Here is a 22,658-nt window from a genome sequence, read left to right as displayed (position 1 = left end):
TCGGGATTCCAGGGAGGAGTCCAGGGTCGGCCAAGCAGTGCTGCGCAACCTGTTCGCCTGAGGTGAGCCTGGTGAGGAGGTAAGATGCTTAATGTTGAGTTTGATGTAATGCTTAATGTTGAGCCTTTGCCACCTCCCGTGGTTGTGCATGTGTGTACTGCTATGTATTCTTTATTCATGAGCATGTGAATCCATGCCAGACCCCATGCTGGAGAAGGAACAAGTTACTTACCTGTAACTGTTGTTCTCCAGCATGGGTCTGGCATGGATTCACATGCGAACCCTCCCGCCTACCCCTCTGCGGCTCTTCACTTGGTCATACTGCCACTTCACGTGCTTCCAAATCTGAAGATGGCTGCCAGAGGCGGTGCTTAGGTAGAGGGCAGTCATTGGCTGTGGTCAGTATGACGCAGAGACCAGTGATTGGTTATTACTACGAAAGACAGATCAGAAACGAAACTGATACTGGTTTTTTCTTTACCGAGGATTCCCAGCCTGACGACGGGGAATATTCATGAGCATGTGAATCCATGCCAGACCCATGCTGGAGAACAACAGTTACAGGTAAGTAACTTGTTCCTTCCGCTCGTTCCCGCCGATGAAGGCTCCGGCGTGGGAGTTCAACGTGGTGCTGACGAGGCTCATGGGTCTGCCATTCGAGCCGCTGCATTCGGCACCGTTGAAGTTCCTATCGTGGAAGACCGTGTTTCTGGAGACCGCGATATCTCCCACTCCGCACGAGTGGGAGGAGATCCAGGCCCTCTCCTGTAAACCTCCATATCTGACATTCAACGAGACGAGGGTAGTGCTGAGGACACACCCCTCCTTCATGCCCAAGGTGCCGTCGGACTTCCATCACAACAAGCCTTTGGTGTTACCTGTTTCCTTCCCGTCGCCGGCTGAGAGGACTTGGCACTCTCTGGATGTGGCAAGAGCGCTGAAGTTCTACGTGGACCGTATGAAGAGTCTTTGGACAGCTGTTTGTAAACTTTGGCCCTTTGAACCAAGGGATGGCCCTCTCGAAGGCTTCCATTTTCCAGATGACTCTCTGGCTGCATCATGCACTGTCACCGGTTGGCAAACCGACTGTTTCCCGGCCGTCCAAGAGCCCATTCAACCACAGCGATCGCTGCTACCATGGCGTTCCTGTCTGGTCTTCCCCTGCTGGACATCTGCAGGTTTGCTACGTGGAGGTCGACACCTACACAAGATTCAACTGCGTTGACCGGGATTCCAGGGAGGAGTCCAGAGTCGGCCAAGCAGTGCTGCACAACCTGTTCGCTTGAAGGTGAGCCTGGTGAGGAGGTAAGAGATGCTTAATGTTGAGCCTTTCCACATCCCATGGTTGTGCATGTGTGTACTGCTATGTATTCTTGTATTCATGAGAATGTGAATCCATGCCAGATCCCATGCTTGGTGGAAGGAATTAGTTACTTACCTGTAATTGTTGTTCTCCAGCATGGGTCTGGCATGGATTCACATGCGAACCCTCCCGCCTACCCCTCTGAGGCTCTTCTCTTGGTCATACTCTCACTTTACGTGCTACCATATCTGAAGATGGCTGCCAGAGGGAGGGGCTTAGGTAGAGGGCAGTCATTGGCTGGGGGCAGTATGACCCTGAGACCAGTGATTGGTTATTAGTAGAAAGACAGGCCTACTGACTCTGGCTAAATTTGTTAAAACTGCCTTCTCTCGATTGCTTCTCAACTAGAACTGTGTTGGTGCACCTACTTCTTATAACAACCCTTTCCTTCCCACTTTTAAACCTTGTGAAATGCCATTTTGCTCAGTTTTCATTGAAGTAGTTCCTAAACTGATGCACTGTCTTGCTTAAATTGGTTCACAAGCTTAGGAGAAGTGTCAGGGTGTGTAAGAAGATATTTCTGTATAACTTGTGCTTTCCCTCCCTTGTGAGAAATTGCTAGAGTGTCCCTTGTGGGTGGTTTTCACTGTGCTATTTTGCTCAGTTTTCACTCTGGTTCACTTGGTCTACAATTTAACTACGGAGTGTATATATTTTTCTTTGACTTATTTTAACTTGCTTGATGACTGATAAATGTGTTTTACTAGAAGTGTATAAAATAAATATATCTCTACTTTTTTTACTACAAAGCTTTGGCCAGTGTTTCCTTGTGCCATAGTACTGTAGGCCTATTGTGTAAACCCTGAATACTGCTCATCTCCCTCTTGAGATAAGTCTGACTGCTCAGCCACAGCTACCAACTAAATCATTGTGGTACAGACTGATACCAAAGGGGATTTATTGCTCTCACCTGTAGTCCTAATCTTCTGTAGTGCTCCCTAAGGGAACTGCACAGGATTCTGCCTAACAGTCAGGACTTGACTTTCCTGGGTTTTCGTTGGAACACGATCGACTGCAGAGTTTACCTGACGGGGGACAGAATGGCGGATCTGTTGGCCACGTGTCAGATGTTTGCGCAGTCGGAGAGCATGTCGTCCTGGTGGTTCCAGAGGCTTCTGGGCCTCATGGCCTCGTGCGTATTGGCTCTTCCTCGGCTCAAGATGAGGCGGACGCAGATGGCTCTTCGGAGTTCTTGGCATCAGTCTGTGGATCCGGACTCCAACATAATATCGATTCCGGCTTTTATGAGAATGGACCTTGTTTGGTGGTCGTCTCTCAGCAACCTGTCAGTGGGTGCGGGTTTTCAAGACCCCGCTCCGGTGGTAACCATCATGACGGACTACTCCCTTCTGGGGTGGGGTGCAACGTTGGATCTTATTCAGGTCTCCGACCTCTGTTCACCACAAGACAAGCTCCTTCATATAAATCATCTGGTGCTTCTGGCGATCTTCCTGGTGCTGAAGGCGTTCGGCCGGCCAATGCCACCAAAGTGGTTTGTGTCCGCACAGACAATTTGGTGTCCCTGTTTTACATCAACAAGCAGGGGGGCACCAAGTCCCCTCCTTGTAGATCTTGCCATTTAGATTTGGGAATGGGCAGTTCAGCATGGCGTCTGGCTGGTGGCAGTACCCATCCCGGGCCAGCTGAAAGTTGCGGCAGATGCCCTCAGTCGACAAACTATGGTCAGCTACCAGTGGGAATTGAAAGCGGAGGTCCTCTTACAGATATTTCTGTGTTTGGGCACTCCGGAAGTGGACCTCTTTGCAACATCGGCAAACAAGAAACTTACTCTGTATGCCTCCAGAAATGGGCTGGTATCCTCCTCTCTGGGAGATGCTCTCGCGATTCCCTGGCACAACATGAGGGCCTATGCTTTTCCGCCTCTGCCTCTGATTCATCAGACGATTTGCAAGCTGAGGAACATGGTGAACTGTTCTCTTCTGCTCATAGCTCTGTGGTGGCCGGCCAGGTTCTGGTTTTCAGAGCTTCAACATCTGTCGGTGTGTGCACCGATCAGGCTTCCGTTTGGTTCCCTATCTGCTTCACCAGAGAGATCGGCAGTTGTGGCACCCCTCCCCACAATCGTTCAGCTTGGCGGCATGGTGCTTGAGTTAAGATCTTTAGAACATCTCAACCTGTCTGCTGACAACAAACGTATTATTCAAGCAGCCAGGAAGCCCTTGACAAGGTCTCAGTACAGAAGCAAATGGCTTTGGTTCTGTCACTGGTGCTTAGCCAAACCGCTGGACCCCAGGGTGGCTTTGATTAACACGGTACTGTCCTTCGTCTCATCTAGCAGAGTCGGGCATTCATGTCCTGTCATGCAGGACTTATCTTTCGGCTGTGGCCGGTTACCTATTCATGGAACAGTGCTATTTTTCACTGTCAAATCCAGTGGTTAAAAGGCACTTTGCGGGTCTAATGCGTCTTTACCCTCCTGTTCGTAAACAGCATCCGACGTGGGATCTGAACGTGGTCCTTACGGCCTTGTGCCATAAGCCTTTTGAACCAATGGCTACGGTAGATATTAAGCACCTTTCGAGGAAGGTGTCTTTCTTGGTCGCCGTTACTTCAGCAAGGCGTGTGAGTGAGCTCCAAGCTTTGTCGGTGGAGCATCCCTTCTTGGTTTTCCACAAGGATTTGTTATTAGGACAAATCCTTCTTTCCTACCAAAGGTGGTTTCTGATTTCCATCTACATCAGTCCATCTCCCTGCCTTACTTCTTTCCAAACCCGGCTTCGGAAGCTGAGAGGGTTTTGCATTGCCTGAATGTTGTTAGATCTCTTAAATTCTATCTGGACAGAACTCTGAATTTGAGGATTTCTTCTCAAATATAGGTGACCTTTGGTAATCCGCAAGGTAATCAGGCCTCCCAAGTGACTATCTCCAGATGGATTGCTGCCTGTGTTACGGAGTCTTACACTGTTCAGGGTCTCCAGCCTCCTAAAGGGATTCATGCACATCTTGAAGGGGCAAGGCAGCTGCTACTGACTTTCAAAAGTATGTCCCCTGGGAGACCATCGCGAAAGCGGCTGGCTACTTGGGCCTCCGCATCAGCTTTTTGTAAACATTACTGTTTGGACCTGAGCTCCAGATCTGATGCTCAGTTTGGCCAGGCTATGCTGAAAAACCTTTTTCAGTAGGGGGTTTCCATACACCCGTAGTTCTTGAGGAGTGCTTTGGAATCTCCCCTAAGTATGGAGGAAAGGGGACGGGACGTAGGAGTATAATAAGGTTACGCACCGTAGTAACCACCTTACTCCTAGTCCATTGTCCCCTTTCCTCCATACGTCCGCCGTCCCCTCTAATAAGGTTCCTCTATTATTGCTTAAAGGTCTGATGGCCGATGCGCTGGGCGGAGCTAAGGAGGGGGGGCTTACGGCCACGTGCGGTTACCCGCTTAAAAAGAGAGGAAGGACACATTTTTTAAGAAATGTGATGCTTTTTACAAAGAACTTCGTCCCGTCCCACAGGACGGAGGAATGTCCCATAAGTATGGAGGCAAGGGGACTATGGACTAGGAGTAAGGTGGTCACTACGGTGGGTAGCCTTATTAAATGTATGGGTTAACTGTGCCTCGTTGCCTTTGTTATGCCCCCCTTTTGGTGTGGCCTTACAGTTGTTTGGTGGGGCTTCCGGGCGGGACTTTTGGTTTCACGATGCTCCCCCTCGGTGGAAGCTGCTTGCCAGCTCGTGACTCGCAGCAGAACAATAGCGTCAGTATTCTGTTGCCTTAGCATTCCCCGGCGCCGCAGTTGGGCCGTGGGATGGGGGGGTGTTTGTCTTTGTGTTGCACTTTCCCAAATGTCTGAAGATCCCAGTGTACAGTTATATGCCCACAGTTGTGTTTATGTAGCGGGATGGAGGGCTACCTACCTACCTTCCTTCCTTCCCTGGGTGTGTTGGGACTCCATGCCTGGTGTTCCTAAGCGCGCTGTCCTTAAGCCCGCTCTACGTACTTAAGCCCAGTTAGTACTACAGAGATCGGCAGGCTTCCACTTACCTCTTGTTCTGGCTGTCTCACGGCACCGTTGTGCGTCCTGGGTGTTAGGGAGAATTCGCTTCCAAGACTAATTTCCCTTACCTATAGAGTCCCCCAGATGCTATGCTAGATTTTAAGTTTTTTTTTTTTTCTCCTGCTGAGTGAGACTCTTTCCCACTCTTAGACAGATTGCTGATGTGTTTTTGAGGCTGTTTTTGTGCTTATGGTCTATGGGGTTGTTCTCACCCTCATAGGAATCATCTTTTTACATGTGTTACACAGCAACCTCAGCGCAGTAACACAGGGGTGTCACGGTGACTCCCAAACATAGACTCCATACCCTGGGACTAACTACTGTCTCCCAGGGCATGTAAAGCCCCCATTGACTTTACTAGTCACTCTTTATGAACAAAACCAGTACAACCCATCCTACTATGGAAGTACTGGAAAGGGTTAATAGTTTTTCCCTGGTGTTCATTTTCGAGAGGGTACCGTCCAGTCCCTCTCTACAATTTCTGGCTGGTGGCAGTTGTTACTACCGTAAATATTCGACCGCAAATATTTTCTTATGGGATTTTCCCATTGTTCGAGGCTACCACTTTTACTGACAGCCTCTAATATACCGCCGGTTTATTTTATTAACTTTACTCCGGTAGGTTTTTATTGCCAGATCTTTAATAATATTTCTTTCTCGTGTCTTTCTCTGAAATCCTAACCCAGGTCGGGGATCCTTTGTTCGTCCTTTCGGCGGGCTTCTGCACACTCTCGGCGCCACTGAGTCTGGGGTAGACAGGATGTGTGGGAGGGGGAATAGGCACCCTGGACAGGGTTACCCAAGTCGCACTCTGCCCTGATAGGCTGGGGGGCTTATCCCGCCAGGATAACCACCCCGCTGTGAGTGACAGCTACGCTGTATGAATGGTACGCTGTATGAATGGGGCGGGGGGGGGGGTTTCTGCATAAAAGCAGGGCTCTGAGGACTGGAGGACAAGACGTCGCCACTGGAACTAAGAAACCCAAAGAGGAGAGAAGCTGAAGACCTCTGCAACAACTGAACCACCAGTGAAGCCCAGCTGCAGATCCTCACCACTTTTCTCCAACGACAAGAGAAGATCTTCACCTGCAAGAGCCTTCTTCCCTTGAGCTGGTGGGGCCAACCAGTTCGCCAATCGCCTAATAGGACCTCCCTTGGTCGAATCGCCAATGCCAAGCGCTCGGAGACCGGATAGCCAGGCATCCGTCCACCACGACCGCGATTTAAAGGAGCGTACCTTTTTATTCCGTTTTGGCATCACAGTGGCTGGCTTCATCCGTGGGCAGTGCAGTAACTCGAACCTTCCTCCACGAAGAGAGCCTCTCTTCCTCTGCTGGATCTCCCGAACTGCAGGAACTGCCAGGAACTACTGCCACCGCAGGAGCCTTTTCCACGTCTAAGGTACATTGATCCACCAGGCCTCCCGTTTCGTTGGGTACTGCTAAAGGTGTTTTAAATCCTTTACTTACCTTCTGAGTTGGCCGCCCCTATCGTCTTAACATTGTCTTTTCACCTTCTGCAACCACTTTTTCAAATCGTTAAACAAAGAATTGACTGCAGCTACTAGAACCGTTTGATCCTGGGCACTTTCCCTTGTTCCACTGACTGTGGCACAGGCCTATTGACTCTGGCTAAATCTGTTACAACTGCCTTCTCTAGATTGCTTTTCATCAAGAAACGTGTTGGTGCACCTAAACTCTTATAACCACCTTTTCCTTCCTCCTTTATATATTGCTAAAGTGCCATTTTGCTCGGTTTTCACCAAAGTATTGCTTATGCTAAAGTATTGCCTTGCCTAACTTGTTCACAATTCAATTGGGAAGTGTTGCTGGTGTGTTTGTTAGTCTAACCCTGTATAACTTGTCCTTTCCCTCCCTCTGAAGAAATTGTTAGAATGCCATTTCTGCTTAGTTTGCACTGTGCCTTTTTTCTCAGTTTTCACTCTTGCTCAAACTTGTCTACAATTTAAATAGGGAGTTGTGTATACTTTTCTTGACTGTTTTAACTTGCTTTGAAGATAGTGATTTGTGTGCTGATTTAAGAGTGTGTAAAATAAATATATATTTTTTGATACAAAGCTTTGGTCAGTGTTTCCTTGTTCCATAGTACTGTAGCCCTATTGTGTAAACCCTAAATACTGCTCATCTCCCTCTTGAGATAAGTCTGACTGCTCAGCCACAGCTACCAACTAAATCTGTGTGGTACAGACTGATACCAAAGGGGATTTATTGTATATACCTGTAGTCCTAATCTTCTGATTCTGCCTAACACTGGGGTGCCGGCGACCTCTCGCTCTGTGTTGCTAGGGTCATGTGCGGATGTTTCGTTACGGGGGGGGGTCCGCTCTCCTTTCAAAGTCGGCTGTATATTCTGATTACTTTTTTTCCGGTGATCAGTGGTGCCCAGTAGTTTTGAGGCTTCTCAGGGCGCTATGGTGTGTTTTGTGTGTCTCACGCTGGCCGTTCCCAACCTCCTAGCCGAAGCTCTGCCACTGCACGTCGATACCGCAGGGAGACCCAACGGTCTTCACAGAGCTCGTGGTGATCCGGAGGATCTGATTCGCACCGCAGATTCACCCCTGGTCTGCTCAGGGGTCTATGGCTAGCGCGGGCCGCGTATTCCTGCTTTCCGTTTCGGAGAGCAACTGCGCGCCAAGTTCTCCCAGGTGCGTTTGCCTCTCTGCACTCTTGCCACTCATGTCGCAGTTTGGAAGCAGTGGTCGCTGCAGAACTGCTGTTCTTCTCTACCCCCCCTTCATTCCACTTTGGAACTTTGTATTTTGGCACGCTTTTCGTTTCTTTTGACTGCAATTAACTCCTTTTGCTTCTCATTTGTACGGAGCACTGGAGATGTGCATCCTCACGGGATGGCGGCCATCTTGGAATCCCCAGAGTAGCCACTTCTAAACTGAGGGCTTGTAATTCGTCCCAGAGTTCTTGGACTGCATCCCTATCTGGACCAAGATTTGGGTGTCTCAATCTATCATGCAAGGTGTTGCGCTGTTGGGGCATACCTTCGTTCCTTTGCGGTTTCTGGGTTGAGGAGGCCAGACTAATGATGTAGTGATTGTGCTGAGAATGTGAAGCAGGAAACTAACTGAACACTTCCCTGAGCCAACAGAAGGCCCTAAATCAACTTCCCTCGCCATGGGGCGGCTGTTCTGATTTCTTTGCTGCAGGGACAGTGGAAGGACTGACTGGGAAGGCCACTTGAACTTGTCAACATCCAAGGTATAAGAACTGGAGAACCGCCTTTCAGATGTTAGGCGATGCAGATGCTTCGCCAGGATGGAGTTCGAGGGCAAAAGGAGCAGCACCACACTGAAGGCAAATAACTGGATACAAATGGGTTGCAGACTACCTGGCTGATAAACAAGGCAGCAGGCCAAAGAAGGACAAAGAAAAGGTAAAAATAGGTAGAGGAACCAAACAGAAAGGATCAAGGCAGACTGGCGAAGGGCAAGAACACAGAGGGACATGGCACAGACAGATCTGAGCAAGGGCTCACAAGGAAACTGTTAAAAATACCGAAGTGCGAGAACACGGTCTGAATGAACTGTGTTGACATATTGTGTACATGCTTAAACCTACTTGGATAGGGAGTGCTGAGGTAGATGGAGGCTTGGAACGCAAGCCACGGTGGCCGAGGCGACCCGCATCTCTTCTCGCAATGCGCATGCACCGAACACTGTCACCCATGCATGTGCTGGACCTCCAACATGGCTGTGCCAATTCTCGCCTCCGTCAGGACGCTGTGAGCCTGTTTCCATTTCCAATGCGGTTATACTCGCCAGCAAGGCGCCTGCATACCAGGTGAGGTCCCATGAGGAAAGGTAAGTGGCATGACAAAGTCTGTCACTTAGGCTACACCTCTCTTTCACTAAACACAATTCCTTGGATCTTACTCTAAGGGGAGGATGCTTCTTTTTTGGATTTTTCTTTTTTTTTTCTTTTTTACCCCCAAAGCAGCCTTTTATTTGGGTTTGTGCTGCTTCCTCCACTTTCTTTGTAGTTTCATCCCAACCAGTTGGGAAAGAGGATGATGGTAATGAAAAATGACCTTCATGATGATTCAGGTACTTGGTTCTTGCTCTACTTCCTTCACATCTCCCCCCTTACCATCCCCTAGAGCATACACCATGCCTCAATTACCCTGTTGTGCTGTTTAGGGATAAACTGAGGGTAACTTGGATGTGTGGTGGTTAATGACGCAAGGGAGGCTGGAGTGACAGTGGCACTTGGAACGGTGCATGTGCTTTTGCCTTGCTTGGGTAAATAAACTTAGTTGCAGCTTGTCTTTTTGAGCCAGTTTCCCCAGCTGCCTGAAAATTCACATTTGTGATAATTTTCAGTACATACTATATGGACAATCTTGTGTGTGTGATCTGCACGCTTTCCTCCAAAGATTGAAGCCAGACTTCTGTTGCACGCCTACAAGTGAGTTTGGATTAACTTGATGGAAAGCGCTGCACACACAAATGTCTCTCTGAAGACCTCAACAGAGGAATGCATAAAAAAATCTAAACCTGCACATGGGTAAACCTATTTAATTCAGATTCCCACGATTGACAACTTGGATTAGAAGTAATTACCTTTCCTCCACAAACCTTTTTCCATTTGATGTTTGGTACAATTTCTGGGATTTAGTTGGTGTCAGGCTCTCATGCTATGATTAACAATCTGGCCGAGCTTCCCCCTTTCGCTTTCTATGTAATTTAGATGCTTCATTAATAATGGCGTTCCCACGATTGTGAAGGAAATGTTACTTGTAGTCCAGGTTCTCCATCATAGGTTGCTTGATTTATAATCCTTGACAGCTCTCCCTTTCCCCTTCATGTGTGGTACTGCTGCAAAAATTAATTGAAAAACTTTCACAGTAGTCACCAAGAAGGCTATATGGTTGCCCTTCTGTTAGTTACCATGGTGTGTCTCAGTTTTAATTTTCATGGTCTTCTAAATAGTTCATTAGTTTTATTTAATTTTTTCATGCAAAATAGAGGATTACCATTTTTTTAAACTTGATTTGTTACAATGTTATATTGCTTATAGAACATTTTGTGTATTTCTCAGGTGTGCTGGTATAGGGCCTCATCACGAGTTTTGCGGTAACGCCGGCGCAATCTGCCCTACCACCAAACCCCCCGGTGCTATTAGCACCGGATCGCGGGTTTGGCGGTAATGGATTTCTCCATTCCCCACTGAGCCCATTCGGGAATGCCCCATTCCCCATTGGGCTCAATGGGGAATTTTCGCGCTAATACCGCCAGCGAATTTTCCACCGGAGATATGAGTGCGAATCTTCGGCAGATTTCCCCCCAGCTCAGAGCTGGGGAGAAATCCGCCAAAGCCCTGATTTGGCAGACCCTTAAATTTGGCAGTAATAGCGCGACCACCGGATTTAAGGGTTACCGCCAAACTCGTGATGAGGCCCATAGTCTTGTTGATTATGAGGTAGATGTATATGAAAGGGAAGTAGGATTACATGTCCTTTTGTGTCCTAGGCACTTTCTGCAATAAAGTTCTAAGAATTAAGTTTTAGGTAATGGGACTGTCTGCCAATGTTTTTAAATAAAAACATGTCTTGTTAGTTGCAGGATTTGGACCCGCCCAGTATGGAGTTGCTCCCCTCCCGCCCAATCAGATGGGAGGGATGCATCCAGGAAAGCCAGTGGTAAGTTGAAGTTCATAACTGTCTTGTTTCTGATGGGGTTTGCACCTGTAATAGAGTATAAGCGTCCTGTCATTCCGTTCATTATTTTGTTTTGCTTTAGTTTTCTCACCAGATGCCGCAGAAGTTGCAGTACCAGCACACCTTCCCCCCTGGACCTGTGACGGGTTCCCTCTTCTCCCCTCACCACCACCACCACCACCAGCAGCAGCACCACCACCAGCACCTTGGAAATCTTTCCCCCTTCCCGGATGAAACCATGCTGAAGGGGGCCCCCTTCACGAACTGGTCAGTCTCCTACGATACGTCTGCCCCAAAGTTTCCTAATCATTTGACTTCCAAATCGTCTCCTTCTGGGCCAGGCTCCTCTCCCACCTCTTCATCGGATGATGAGGATCATAACGGAGGCAACTCCAAGTAAGCACCTTACCCCAGCCGTTCTAGCACATTCCATGTGTTCAGAATGTCCCTGGCGCTCCCTTCTGCCTTCATTGGTGGTGCTGGTCAGCCAGAGGGCCATGCTAGTGCTGAAAGTGGGATACATTTTTGGAGAGGGGGTTAAAAGCTACAAGTAAACATTTTTTATTTTGTGCCTTTTCACTTTTCCGCCTTTTATACTTTTTTGTTGTTATCCTTTTAAAGGATAATAGCTTGTGCATCTCTAGCAAGAGCAGAGGTTCTCGTCCCACCTCTGGTTATTGGTAAAGAGCAGTAAACCCCACTCAGTAGTCCTGTAGTTCATGTTCTACTTTGGTTGCGTGGACCCATTTTGCGGCCTTAAAAGCTCCTTCATACTTTCCCAATAGTTTCCTCGCAGGCAGTTTTCGATACAAAATTGCATGAAGAAAAAGCAGATATTTTTCTTAATGAAGAGATGTGGTCTGTCATGGCGTCGCATAATTTAAAAAGTATGTCAAAAGATGTACTTAACATTTTTTATAAAATAGTTAAAATTAAAAAAGTAAAAGTATGGTTAGTCATTTTGAGACCGGTTTGTATGTCCTGAATCACTAAAACCAATTTATATATTCGATAATGGCTTAGGCTTTTCCCACTCCCACCATGAGGGTTGCACCCATTAGCTCTTTGTGTGAAGATTAATGTAGTTCCCATTAGGTACATTTTAATGCGATTGTTACCAAATATAGCTCGCTTGAATGCCATGAAACTTCTCTGCCTTTACATTGTGCATTCTTCTCTAATTTCTATTTGATTACTCACATTTTTTTTGTAAGATCTTGATATGTGTTTTCCAATGAAACTGCAGTGAGACACTTGATGTTTTAATGCTATCCCCCACTAAGAGTATTTCAATTGTTCGATCACACCATAACAAAAATAATGATTAACTGCGACAGTTTGTGTTTTGACTGAATCCTGTTTGCAAAAGGGATACCAGGCTAGAATGTGTAATAAGAGTGTTTAAATCATTCTAGTTAACAGTACAAAAAGTTTTGTTTTTTTAACAAGTGCTGCTATTTTTGAATTCGGAAACATTGGTGTTCTTGTACTGCAATTCTGTCTCTTATGCATTTACAAAAATAATGAAATGTACTGCTCTCACTACTTCCCGGGTGGTTGGGAATTCCTGCAGCTCAGGCAGGACATGAAACCTCAAAATATGCTTTCACTTCATATATTAGGTGCTGGGCACCCAAAACTGTTTTCCCTGTGCGCCAAGACCTTGCATCACCAGTACTTAGCCGATAATTCCTGTTTGTTTCCACCTACTGATTGAAAGCAGGAAAGCCTTTTTTTCTCCCGGTTTTCCCCACCTTTTTTTGTCTGCCTTCTTGATCATTGATCTCTCCTTTCTACAGGGGTTGTTTATTTTCCTTTTTATCGTTTACCAAAACATTGCAAACCTCTGCTGCCTGTTACTGACCATAGGGTTGATATGATATGCATTGAATGAATTAGACAGTTCTTAGTGGACCCTAACAGCCTGCTTGCCCTGTCTAGGAAATTTCCATCAGGTGAGTTCCTGTCAATTTGCACTGGAATTCAATTGAAGTTGGTGGAAACTCTCCTCGTCTCCATGCTGAAGAAAGGTGTTGAACCGAAGGTCACCTTAAACTTTGGAGAAACAGACCACTGCACCTTGCTGGTAAGCAGGATATGAGACTGGCCATGGGACCAGTTTCGTTAAGGCAAAGTGTCTGGGTACTGGTGAGAACGTGTCCTCCACAGTTCCATGTCCTTCCACAGCTTGTTCAGAAGTAGGGCACACATATTTGCAAGTACCTCTTGGTGGGGAAAATTCTGAGCTACAGTAGTGGATGACCTTTCTGTACCTTTATAATCTTCAAATAATACTGTAGAGTGTTGCAGGTGCTTTTACATACAACCAGGCATAGGGACACTTTGGGGTTGTTCTCTGATCATTGTTAGGAAGGTTTTTCTGGAGTCCTCCAGTGAGGGGTTCAATTGATTACCAGGGTTGTCCAAAACAGATTTTGGTAATGTGACAGCAGTCTGGTTCCCATTTTAGGAGGGGAGAAAGCTGGGATCAAGGTACAATTAGTCTAAATGGTTCCAGGTGATTTCACTTCACGAGGCATTTATCTGGTGAACACAGACTTTTCTCCCACTAAACATCCCTGCCAACAAATTCTAAGACCAATATAATTATATCAACAAACTGCATACATAGAACATTTGTGGAAACTGTTGGATAGTGGGAGAAAACTAACTTTGTTCTGATTTTTTTGGTGCACTGAAATTCCATGCAACGGGTCTAAACAAGATTTGATCCTAAAACCAGTGGAAAAAGACAAGTACAGTTTTGGTAAAATGCTGTACACTTTCTGAAGTTTACTAGGACAGAACAGTGATATAGTCCTCGGTAATGCACAGAAAATTGCTGCAAGCTATTAAAATGAGTCTAGGCAGTAAAGGCTTTTTTGAAAAGTATACTATCCCTTAAAACCAGTAGAAATATAGGTACATTTAAGCACTGTACTTCCTATTTTGTAGTGGATATTGGGAGTTAATCACAGTGATATAGAACGGTAGAAGGCATAGAAATTCACAGTAATATTTAAAACTATTGTTCTCCAGCATGGGATTTTGCATGGGAATCCATGCTCATGAATATTCCCGGTCAGGCTATAGAGCAGTTTACGTTTAAAGCTAAACTGCTTTCATTTTGCCAAGGATTCCCACCCTATCAGTGTCCTTTGGTTCATACTGCCAATGACACACGTCCTGCTAAGCTCCATCCGTGGTGGCCACCTTCAGATTGTCCCGCACGTTTCTAGTGTTGGGAGTTCTCGTGCTTCGGTCCTTCGAACATATTTAGTTTTTTGCTGTTTGCAGTTTTTTGAAGAAATCTCTCTCCATCAACCCACACACGGCAACTACCGGTAGAGGGGACACATTCACTGCGAAGATCTTCAATCTATCATTGGATCTTCTGCTTGTGGCACCACAGGCCCAGGCTTGTGCCTAAACCTTGATAGCTTGACCATGCGGATGCCATGAAGAAAAGCCTCTTGAGGTCCTGTGAAACCTGCGGCCTTAAGAATATCTTCGAGGATCAGCACCTGAAGTGCATTTACTGTCTTGCTCCTGACCACGGCACAAACTGATGCTCCATCTGTCAATCCTTTTAGTTGAAAACTCAGGACCGCCACCGGAGGTTAGTGGCATGGGTTGAGGAAGGGAAGGCCTCCAACGCGGCCTCCGGGCATAGTCATGCCAATTCCAGGGCCGGCAGGTCCACTGGGCGTACTCCCTCTCGCAAGGAGAGGTTCGGGACCTTTGAGGATGTTTAATCTGTGAAGATGCAAAAAAAGGAGAAATCTCATGGTCCATTGACTTCCTCGTCAACTGTTGCCACAGCTGTGGGAACAGGTTCTGAGAAGGGTTGGTCGCTGACTTCATTGACCGTTTGCCTTCCAGCTGGTGGGTTAATCACTGGGCTCGTCGTCCAAGCACAGATCATTGAAGCAAAGATCTTCTAAGTACCAGTCGCTGGTTCCACAGTTGTCGTGTCGTTGCCGACAGCTTCATCCATCAAGACCGTTGTCCCGTTCAAGATCACCTCGTTGATGACCCCGTAGGTGAAGTCAGCGAAATCAAGTCTTCCGTCAGTGGCCGCTGCACCGAAAGGTTTGTCGACGACCATCACCTTTACCTCTGCAATGATCAGCACACACAGGGTCTCTCTGCCTCTTGGACCCCCATCAGGGGTCACTACGATGATCCCGTTGACAACAGCTCCTGTTAGGATCCTGTAATAGCTGCTTTCCCAAAGGGCTGTAATCTGGTGGGACAAACTTTCAGCTCTGGTCATCCTCTTCCAGGCCTACCAAGGCTGTCCCTCTTTACTCTGGCTCTTATGGGATCCCCCAGGAAGCCCCCAGCCATCTACACCAGTTCTGAGGAGGATCTGCTTGAAGATTTTTATTCAGATCAGGAAGGGCTCCATGGAGGAACCGGACCCCATTCTGCCCATGTCTCATGAGGGGTTACCGACCGATGAACCTTCTCATCCATTTAACCCTGCAAAGGGCTCAAGACCAGTTCCTGCTCCGACATTACTGGCTGCACCAGCAACAAGGGACTTGTCCATGGCCATTCTAACTAGCCTGCTCACTCTGGTGGCTGGTTCTGCTGCGGCTGCCCACTGCTCTTATGCCTGTTCCAGCCAAGATGCCTCCAAAGCCACCTTGGCATCAGCGGACACTAGGGTTGTAACGGTATTACGGTATACCGTTAAAGATACCGTGAACCACTTAATTGAACAATAATAACCGTTGCATTGTTTATACCGGTATACCGTTCATACCGTTAAGTGTGCTTTTTAATCTGATTTGGAAAGGCTGCAGTAAGCAAGTTCTGCACAGTCTTGGTCTTGCACTGTTGGATGTGCCGTCTGCCAAGTAGTTTGTTTGAGCAGTTTTTAATGCCATTCCATAAACCACACGTGCCTGACACAAAATCAACATGTTAGCAATAGGAAGAATAAATACAGTGCCAAGAAGGAAAGGGGTTTACTTTTTTTTATTTACATTTTTTTTTTTAAAGCGCTCACACAGCCCCAGGGCATCGAGGCGCTGTTAAAGAAATTGGTTTCGTTTATTTTGTTGCGTAATTGTTTTTGTCTTAGTTGCGTATTTATAACGTGCTTAAACACCAAGAGGTTTCTAAGCGCGGACCCAGGGATCGAACCTGTGTTGCTTTGTGTCGTCTTGCTTCCAAGGCACGCACCTTGCCGCTGAGCTATCCTCCCGGGACTTTGGGTTGGCGGCTTTGGGGTTTATATATTTATAATGGATAATGTTTTCTAAACATATGACAATGGTGGATTTCCCTGGTTCTATCATTGAATTTGCATATAATAAGTCACATTGCGAAATTTAATCATCTCTGTGGGTATTGCCTGCTGCCATACCAAAGGGTAACATGTCCGTGATTACTGAACACCTTTTGGCCCAGAAGTAAACTAAAGGCTGTAACGTAAAGAGAGAGTGCGTGTGCGTGTGTGCGTGTATGCGCACAAGCGTATACTACCATCAGACTCCATTGATCTGTGGCATGCAGATTATCAATATGGCAACATGTTCATCTTCGCCAGTGGGGGAGCTAAAAGCCTAAATGACCACTTAAGAAAAGCTATTCAGTTTGCTTTGCCAGTCGCAGCAGGGCCCCACCTCCCCCTCCTCTCCACACGTGCGTTTGTGTTTGGTGCAAGCAAGGGGGGTGGCATTTCAGTGGAAAGTATGTTGAAAAGCCCAATTCTGGCCCTGGGTGCATGGTTTTGTTTGTGATGATAAATCTGACAATTTATGACCTTTTAGAAAATATTTGTTAAGATTAGTTAACTCCACCTGCTATACCGCGATAACCATGATATACCGTCATTTGGCAAGAAGGTTATTGTACCGTCATAAAACTGATACCGTGGCACCCCTAGCGGACACCGCTTCACTGGGCAACTGAGGGGCCTGCCCCCTCTGGCTGAAGTCTGTTCACTCTGGCACCACTAGTACTCACACAGATAGGTTTGACGACTCGGGTCCCGCAGATGGTGAACCTCAAGATCTCGAGCCCGCCGGGGCCTGTTCCCCAGGCAAAATTGTCTTTCCACTCCATCTCGAAAGATGCCAAATTCTTCAGAAGAAAAGAGTGTTCAAAATTGCTGGGAGCTATTTAGCTCTTGATTCTAAGCCAAGACAGTCTGGCTAGCTTGATACTCAATACCAGGAGCTACTTTTGACTTCCTAGGCCAAGAGGTGCCATACAAAGATACAAATATGGCATTGACTTTGTGTAGTTTGGAAGAAGCATTAGAAACATCTAGAAGATATTTAAAGCATAATGGATCATACATAAGAGACAGTTAGTTTACATCTCATGTTGAAGTTAGATATGTGGCGCGCTATGTTTCTAGCCCCTGGTTCCCCAGAGGGAACTCCTGCCTGCTGGGTCATGCCCGATACCCAGGAGCTGGTTTTAGCTCCTGCTTAGGGAATCTTAATTACGATCCCTGGAGAAGAAGGGCTTCCTTTTTGTGCAGTGGTAATCCGCTGAGGAAACAATTTGTATCAGACCCTTTGTTGGATGACCTATGGGACGATGGCTTGGCAGTCATGAAGGCTCCAAATAACAGGTCTGCTAAGCGTGACCGGTTGGAGAAGATATATTGGGTTCCAGATTCGGCTCCCAGGTGCCACAGGTCTCGAGCTTCTCTGTACTCGGTGGTATCGGTTGCCACCAGGAAGCGGTCCTCCAACCCCTCTCCATGGTGCCTCCTGTGAGAAACCAAAGGGTGTCTCACCTACTAGTCCCCAGAGATCTCTCAGGTGGCCAAGGCACGGCCATCACCTTTGGATCCAGACCCTGTGCGTGGACCAGTGCGGGAGGATCACCTGGGTGAGGAGTCATTGGGGAGTGGGGTTGGGACACCTGCTGGCGAGATGCAGTACCCAACCTCCCCCCCCACCCCCCCACCCCCACCCCCCCCCCCCCCCTCACTCCTCAACAGTGACCCCAGCCTACCGGGTAGGATATCATCTCAACCACCTCCCTCCAAAACCCCACTTTCCCCACAGACACTTTTACACGGACAGTGTACGTGACCGTGTCATACTTGTGTTACCATGCCTCACTTACACTCCGGACCAAGAAGCTCGATGCTGCAGGGAAGCACATCTTCACCACAGCTGCTTCCACCATCGAGGCAGCCCTCACCATCTTGTCAAGGTACAAATGGGAGCTGTGGTACAAGATGGGGCCCATCCTTGACTTCCTCCAAGCCTTTTCCCTATTCCAGAAAGGTGAAGTAGCGTCCAACCACCCCATCATAGTTGCTCTTGACATAGTGGACTCTGGCTTCCAACAGATGGGTAATGGTGTGGCTCTCCGACGTCCGGGTTGACTAAAAGCCACCAATATGTGTGCAGATGTGCAAACTGAAGTAATCAACATGCCGTTCGATGTGGATAACCTGTTTGGCAAAGCAGTCGATGACCCTCTTAAAGACATCAAGACTGAAACAGACGGCACTCTCTCTGGGAACCCTGCATCAGAGAAGACTTTTCGTTAACTGAAGGGGAGAGTCTCCAGATCATCCAAGGGTTACACCACCCCCTATCGTCGGCCTTCCCGATCCACTATCTAGGAGGCTTCTATGTGCCGCCAGTGTTGTTGTCGCTCCCATTCAAGGCGCAGATGCCGAAACAGGCCTGAACGGGCACAGGACTCGCGCTACCACGTCTACACCCCAGTGGGAGCCGGACTATCAAACTTAATCGTTCGGTGGCAAAAGATCTCCACAGACAAATGGGTTCCCAGAGGTTTTTTTCATCAGGGACACGCTTTAGAATTTCAAGACAAGTGCCTCTGCACTCCTTCTTTCGCACTACGGGAACTTCACATGGCCCCGCTCCGACAGGATGTTCAAGCCATGCTATGCAAAGGGGCTATGGGACCAGCCCCTCAGCACCCCCGGGGCTCCGGTGTGTACTGCAGATACTTTCTGGTAAGGACAAAGTCAGTAGAGTTGCAACCAATGTTAGGCTTGCAACGCCACAACAAGTTCCTCAAATTCTTAAAGTTCAGCATGTTCATGTTGCAACACGCGCTTGACCATCTGAAGAAAGGGGATTTTCTGGCGAGACACGATTTGGAGGATGCATACGTCCACCTCCCCTTTCATCGCAAACACCGGACGTTCTTGAGTTTTGTTGTCCAAGGGTGACATTACCAATTCATGGCTCTTCCTTTCAACCTGAAATCGGCTCCAAGGGTGTTCACCAAATGCTTGGCCCCAGTGGCAGCACATCTGTGCCGCAAGGGTATCCATGTCTACCTTTACCTGGATGATTGGCTCATCCTGTCCCGCTCCCATACGCTGGCAACACAGCGCACAGCGGAGACCATACAAATTCTTTCCTCGCTAGTATTTTTGATCAACTCTCTGAAGTCCTGCATAGTGCCATCTCAGAATGCGCCGTTCCTGTGGGCCAGACTCCACACAGTCCCGTGTCTGGCAAATCCCTCAGAGGAGAAGGTGAAGGTCATCTTGGGGAAAAGTCCAACGGCTGTCGACAGCGTCTGTTGCAATCAATTACCTGCTGGGGATGATGGCCTCCTGCATCCATCTGGTCCCCTTGTGCAGCCTTCAAATGAGACCCCTCCAGGAATTTCTGGATGTCAGGAGGCAGCAAGTCACTGGCAAATGAACAGACAAGATTGCCCTTAATCAGGCAATACGTAAAGTCCTGCAATGGTGTTCAGTTTGTTGCACCTCACTCAGGGAGCCCCCTTTCAGATCCTCCGTACCTGGCTACAGTCTCGACCGACGCCTCTCTGGGGGTTTAGGGGGCCCCACACATGGCATTCTCACGCCAGAGGCCTCTGGCTCCCAGAGGAAAAGGAGTTGCACATAAACGTCCTGAAACCTGAGGCAGTCTTCTGGGCCTTAAAGGCTTTTACATGCTCTGCTTCAAGGGAAAGTGGTGCATGTCTTGGCGGACACCACCACCCTGTTTTACACTAGGGAACCGGGCGGGGAGCGCTCATTCGCTCTCTTCCTGGAATCCCAGTCTCTATGGCACTTAGCCATTCCTCAACGCATGGTTCTCATCCCATTTCACCTGGTAGGCGTTAAGAACACCATTGTGGACTCTCTCAGCAGGGAGCTGCGGTTCTGCCGCGAACGGGAGTTTCAACACACACAAATGTCTCGCCTCTTTAGCGAGTGGGGTCTTCCTCAGATCGACCTCTTTGCGACAGCTGCCAACTCCCAAGTGTCAGAGGTTTGCCAGCAGATATCCTCTGCTGAGTCGTCTAGGGGATGCCTATCGTTCCCCTGGGAGGGTCTCTTCCTGTACGCCTTTCCTCGAATTCCACTATTGCTATGTGGAATCAGCACTCTCGGACGTTGCCACTGTAAAATGATCCTCATTGCACTGGTGGGGCTGAGGCAGATCTGGTACTCGGACCTTCTCCATTTGTCGGTGGTTCAGGGCATCCAACTGCCTCCACTTCCTTACCACCTCTTGAGAAAGAGAATCAATCCTGCACCACGAACCGGCATTGCCGAGCCTTACAGCCTGGCTCCTGCAGTCTTAGAATGTGGATACTACTCACTGCCTTTGGAATGCAAGAAGATACTGACCAAGGCCATGGCTCCCTCTACGCTTGCTTGCTACAGGCACAAATCAAAGTGCTTCACAGTGTGGAACTGGTCTCCAAGATTGTGCCGCTGCGCGTTACTGCGCAGCAGCTCCTCCCGTACCTGCTCTCACTGGCCAAGGCTGGTCTGGCCCATGCGGCTATCAAGGTCCACCTGTCTGCCGTATTCCGGTACACACTCGCTCCTTGCAAGCTCTCACTGTGGTCGTACAGGCTGTTTAAGGAGGTCAAGGGCTCTTCAGGACATTCCCACTGGTGAAAGCTCCCGCCCGGCTTGGGAGCTGAACGTGGTACTGTTGAAGCTCATGGGGCCTCCGTTTGAACCAATGCATCGTGCCCCTTTGAAGTTTGTTGTGGAAGACAGCTTTTATGGTGGCAGTCACCTTGGTCAGGCCGGTCTGGGAGATACAGGGCCTCTCCTGTATGCATCTGTATTTGTCCTTCCATACCATTTAAGTGGTTCTGCGAACTCATCCTTCATGCCGAAGGTTCTGTCAGACTGTCATCTCAACAAAGCAAAAACAAAGAGGTGATGGCTGGAAGGTTTAGAATGAATCTTAACCACTGGCATTGCTCTGTGCTACCCTCCAGACCATCGTTCTTCGCCTTCCAAGCCATTACAGAAGGGGAAAGACCATATGCAAATCAGGCTTAGTCCCACCCCAAAAGGGGCAGTCCAGCCCGAACTGCTAGGTCACATCCCTTCTGCACGAGACCACAAGCATCCCCAGACATGTTTCAGCCTTTTGGGCCTCATCAATGAGGAGTAGCTGTCATCTCAACAAGCCTTTGGTTCTACTAGTTTTCTTTGCAAACCTTTCTTCGCCTGCTGAAGGTGCATTGCATTCACTGGATGTCGCTTGTGCCCTGAAGTTCAATGTGGCACGCACAAAAGACTTTCGAAAAAATTTTCTGTTCATCAATTTTGGACCTATGGGGCATGGGAAGGCCCTGTCTAAGGTTTCCATCACTAGGCGCATCTCCGGCTCTATCAGGCATTGCCATTTTCTGCCCAACAGACCGGTTCTAGGCCGGCGGAGAGCCTACTCAACCAGACACATCGCAGCAATGACTGTTTCTCTCCTGTTCCCCTGCTCGACATCTGCAGTGCTGTACGTGGAGGTCTACCCAAACCTTCACGAAATTCTGTGGGATTCCAGGGAGGAGGCCTGGGTCAGCCAAGCGGTGCTGCACAACCTCTTTGTTTGAGGTAAGTCTGTTCCAGGGATAAATGCATTGCTTCTGTGAGCCTTGCCACCATCCGTGGTTGTGTATATGTACTGCTTTGTAATCGTATTCATGAGCATGGGAATCCATGCAAGGCCCACGCTGGAGAAGGCACAAGTTACTTACCTGTAACTCATGTTCTCCTCATGGTCATGCATGGATTCACTTGAGAATCTGCCCTCCTTCCCCTCTCTTGCTCTTCTTGGTTCATACTGCCACATTACGTGCACTACCAAATCTTAAGATGTCCACCAGCGGTTGAGTTTAGGACGCGTGTTATTGACTGGGGGCATTATGACCCAAAAGAGACTGATGGGCTATTGATTAGACAAGCAGTTTAAGTTTAAAGTTAAATGGCTTTCTTTTTAGTGAGGATTTCCAGCGTGACGACCGGGAGTATTCATGAGCACGTGAATCCATGCAAGAGCCATGCTGGAGAACAAGAGCTACAGCTAAGTAACTTTGTGCCTTGCCTTTTGAGGTCCTGGAGTTTTTATAACTAAGGTGCAATGTCATTTTACAGATAGTAAATGTTGTCTCTTTTAGGGAGTTTCTGTACATCAAGAGTTTAATGGGCTTTGTCAAGATGGATTTTCACAATCTGCCCTGTGGACTGAGTCTGAGAGACCACCCTATTCTGATGAACCGAAGCAAACACAACGTCTTGCCACACTCTATCTGGGTAGTATGACTGAACAGCAAGTCTTGATACTTAGGAGAGTGTGAAGGTTTCAGTTAAG

At 48.0% G+C, this 22,658-nt stretch overlaps 1 protein-coding gene across 4 annotated transcripts in view; it reads left to right on the top strand.

The window, feature by feature from the left end:
- FAM120C (family with sequence similarity 120 member C) overlaps window positions 1-22,658 on the top strand; it is a 1,585,006-nt gene that overhangs the window by 483,544 nt on the left and 1,078,804 nt on the right. For 3 of the 4 annotated variants that reach the window (XM_069645311.1, XM_069645309.1, XM_069645310.1), the window contains exons 6-7: window positions 10,967-11,049; window positions 11,150-11,334. In XM_069645311.1, the coding sequence (XP_069501412.1) occupies window positions 10,967-11,049; window positions 11,150-11,334 (268 nt within the window). Of the gene's footprint in view, window positions 1-10,966; window positions 11,050-11,149; window positions 11,464-22,658 lie in introns of all 4 variants that reach the window. The other variant, XM_069645308.1, reaches the window with a different exon arrangement.

The sequence above is a fragment of the Ambystoma mexicanum genome, chromosome 2p (genome assembly GCF_040938575.1).
Source record: "Ambystoma mexicanum isolate Mex_15411 chromosome 2p, UKY_AmexF1_1, whole genome shotgun sequence".
Taxonomy (NCBI): Eukaryota; Metazoa; Chordata; class Amphibia; order Caudata; family Ambystomatidae; genus Ambystoma; species Ambystoma mexicanum.
This window is presented reverse-complemented; position numbering and strand designations above follow the sequence as displayed.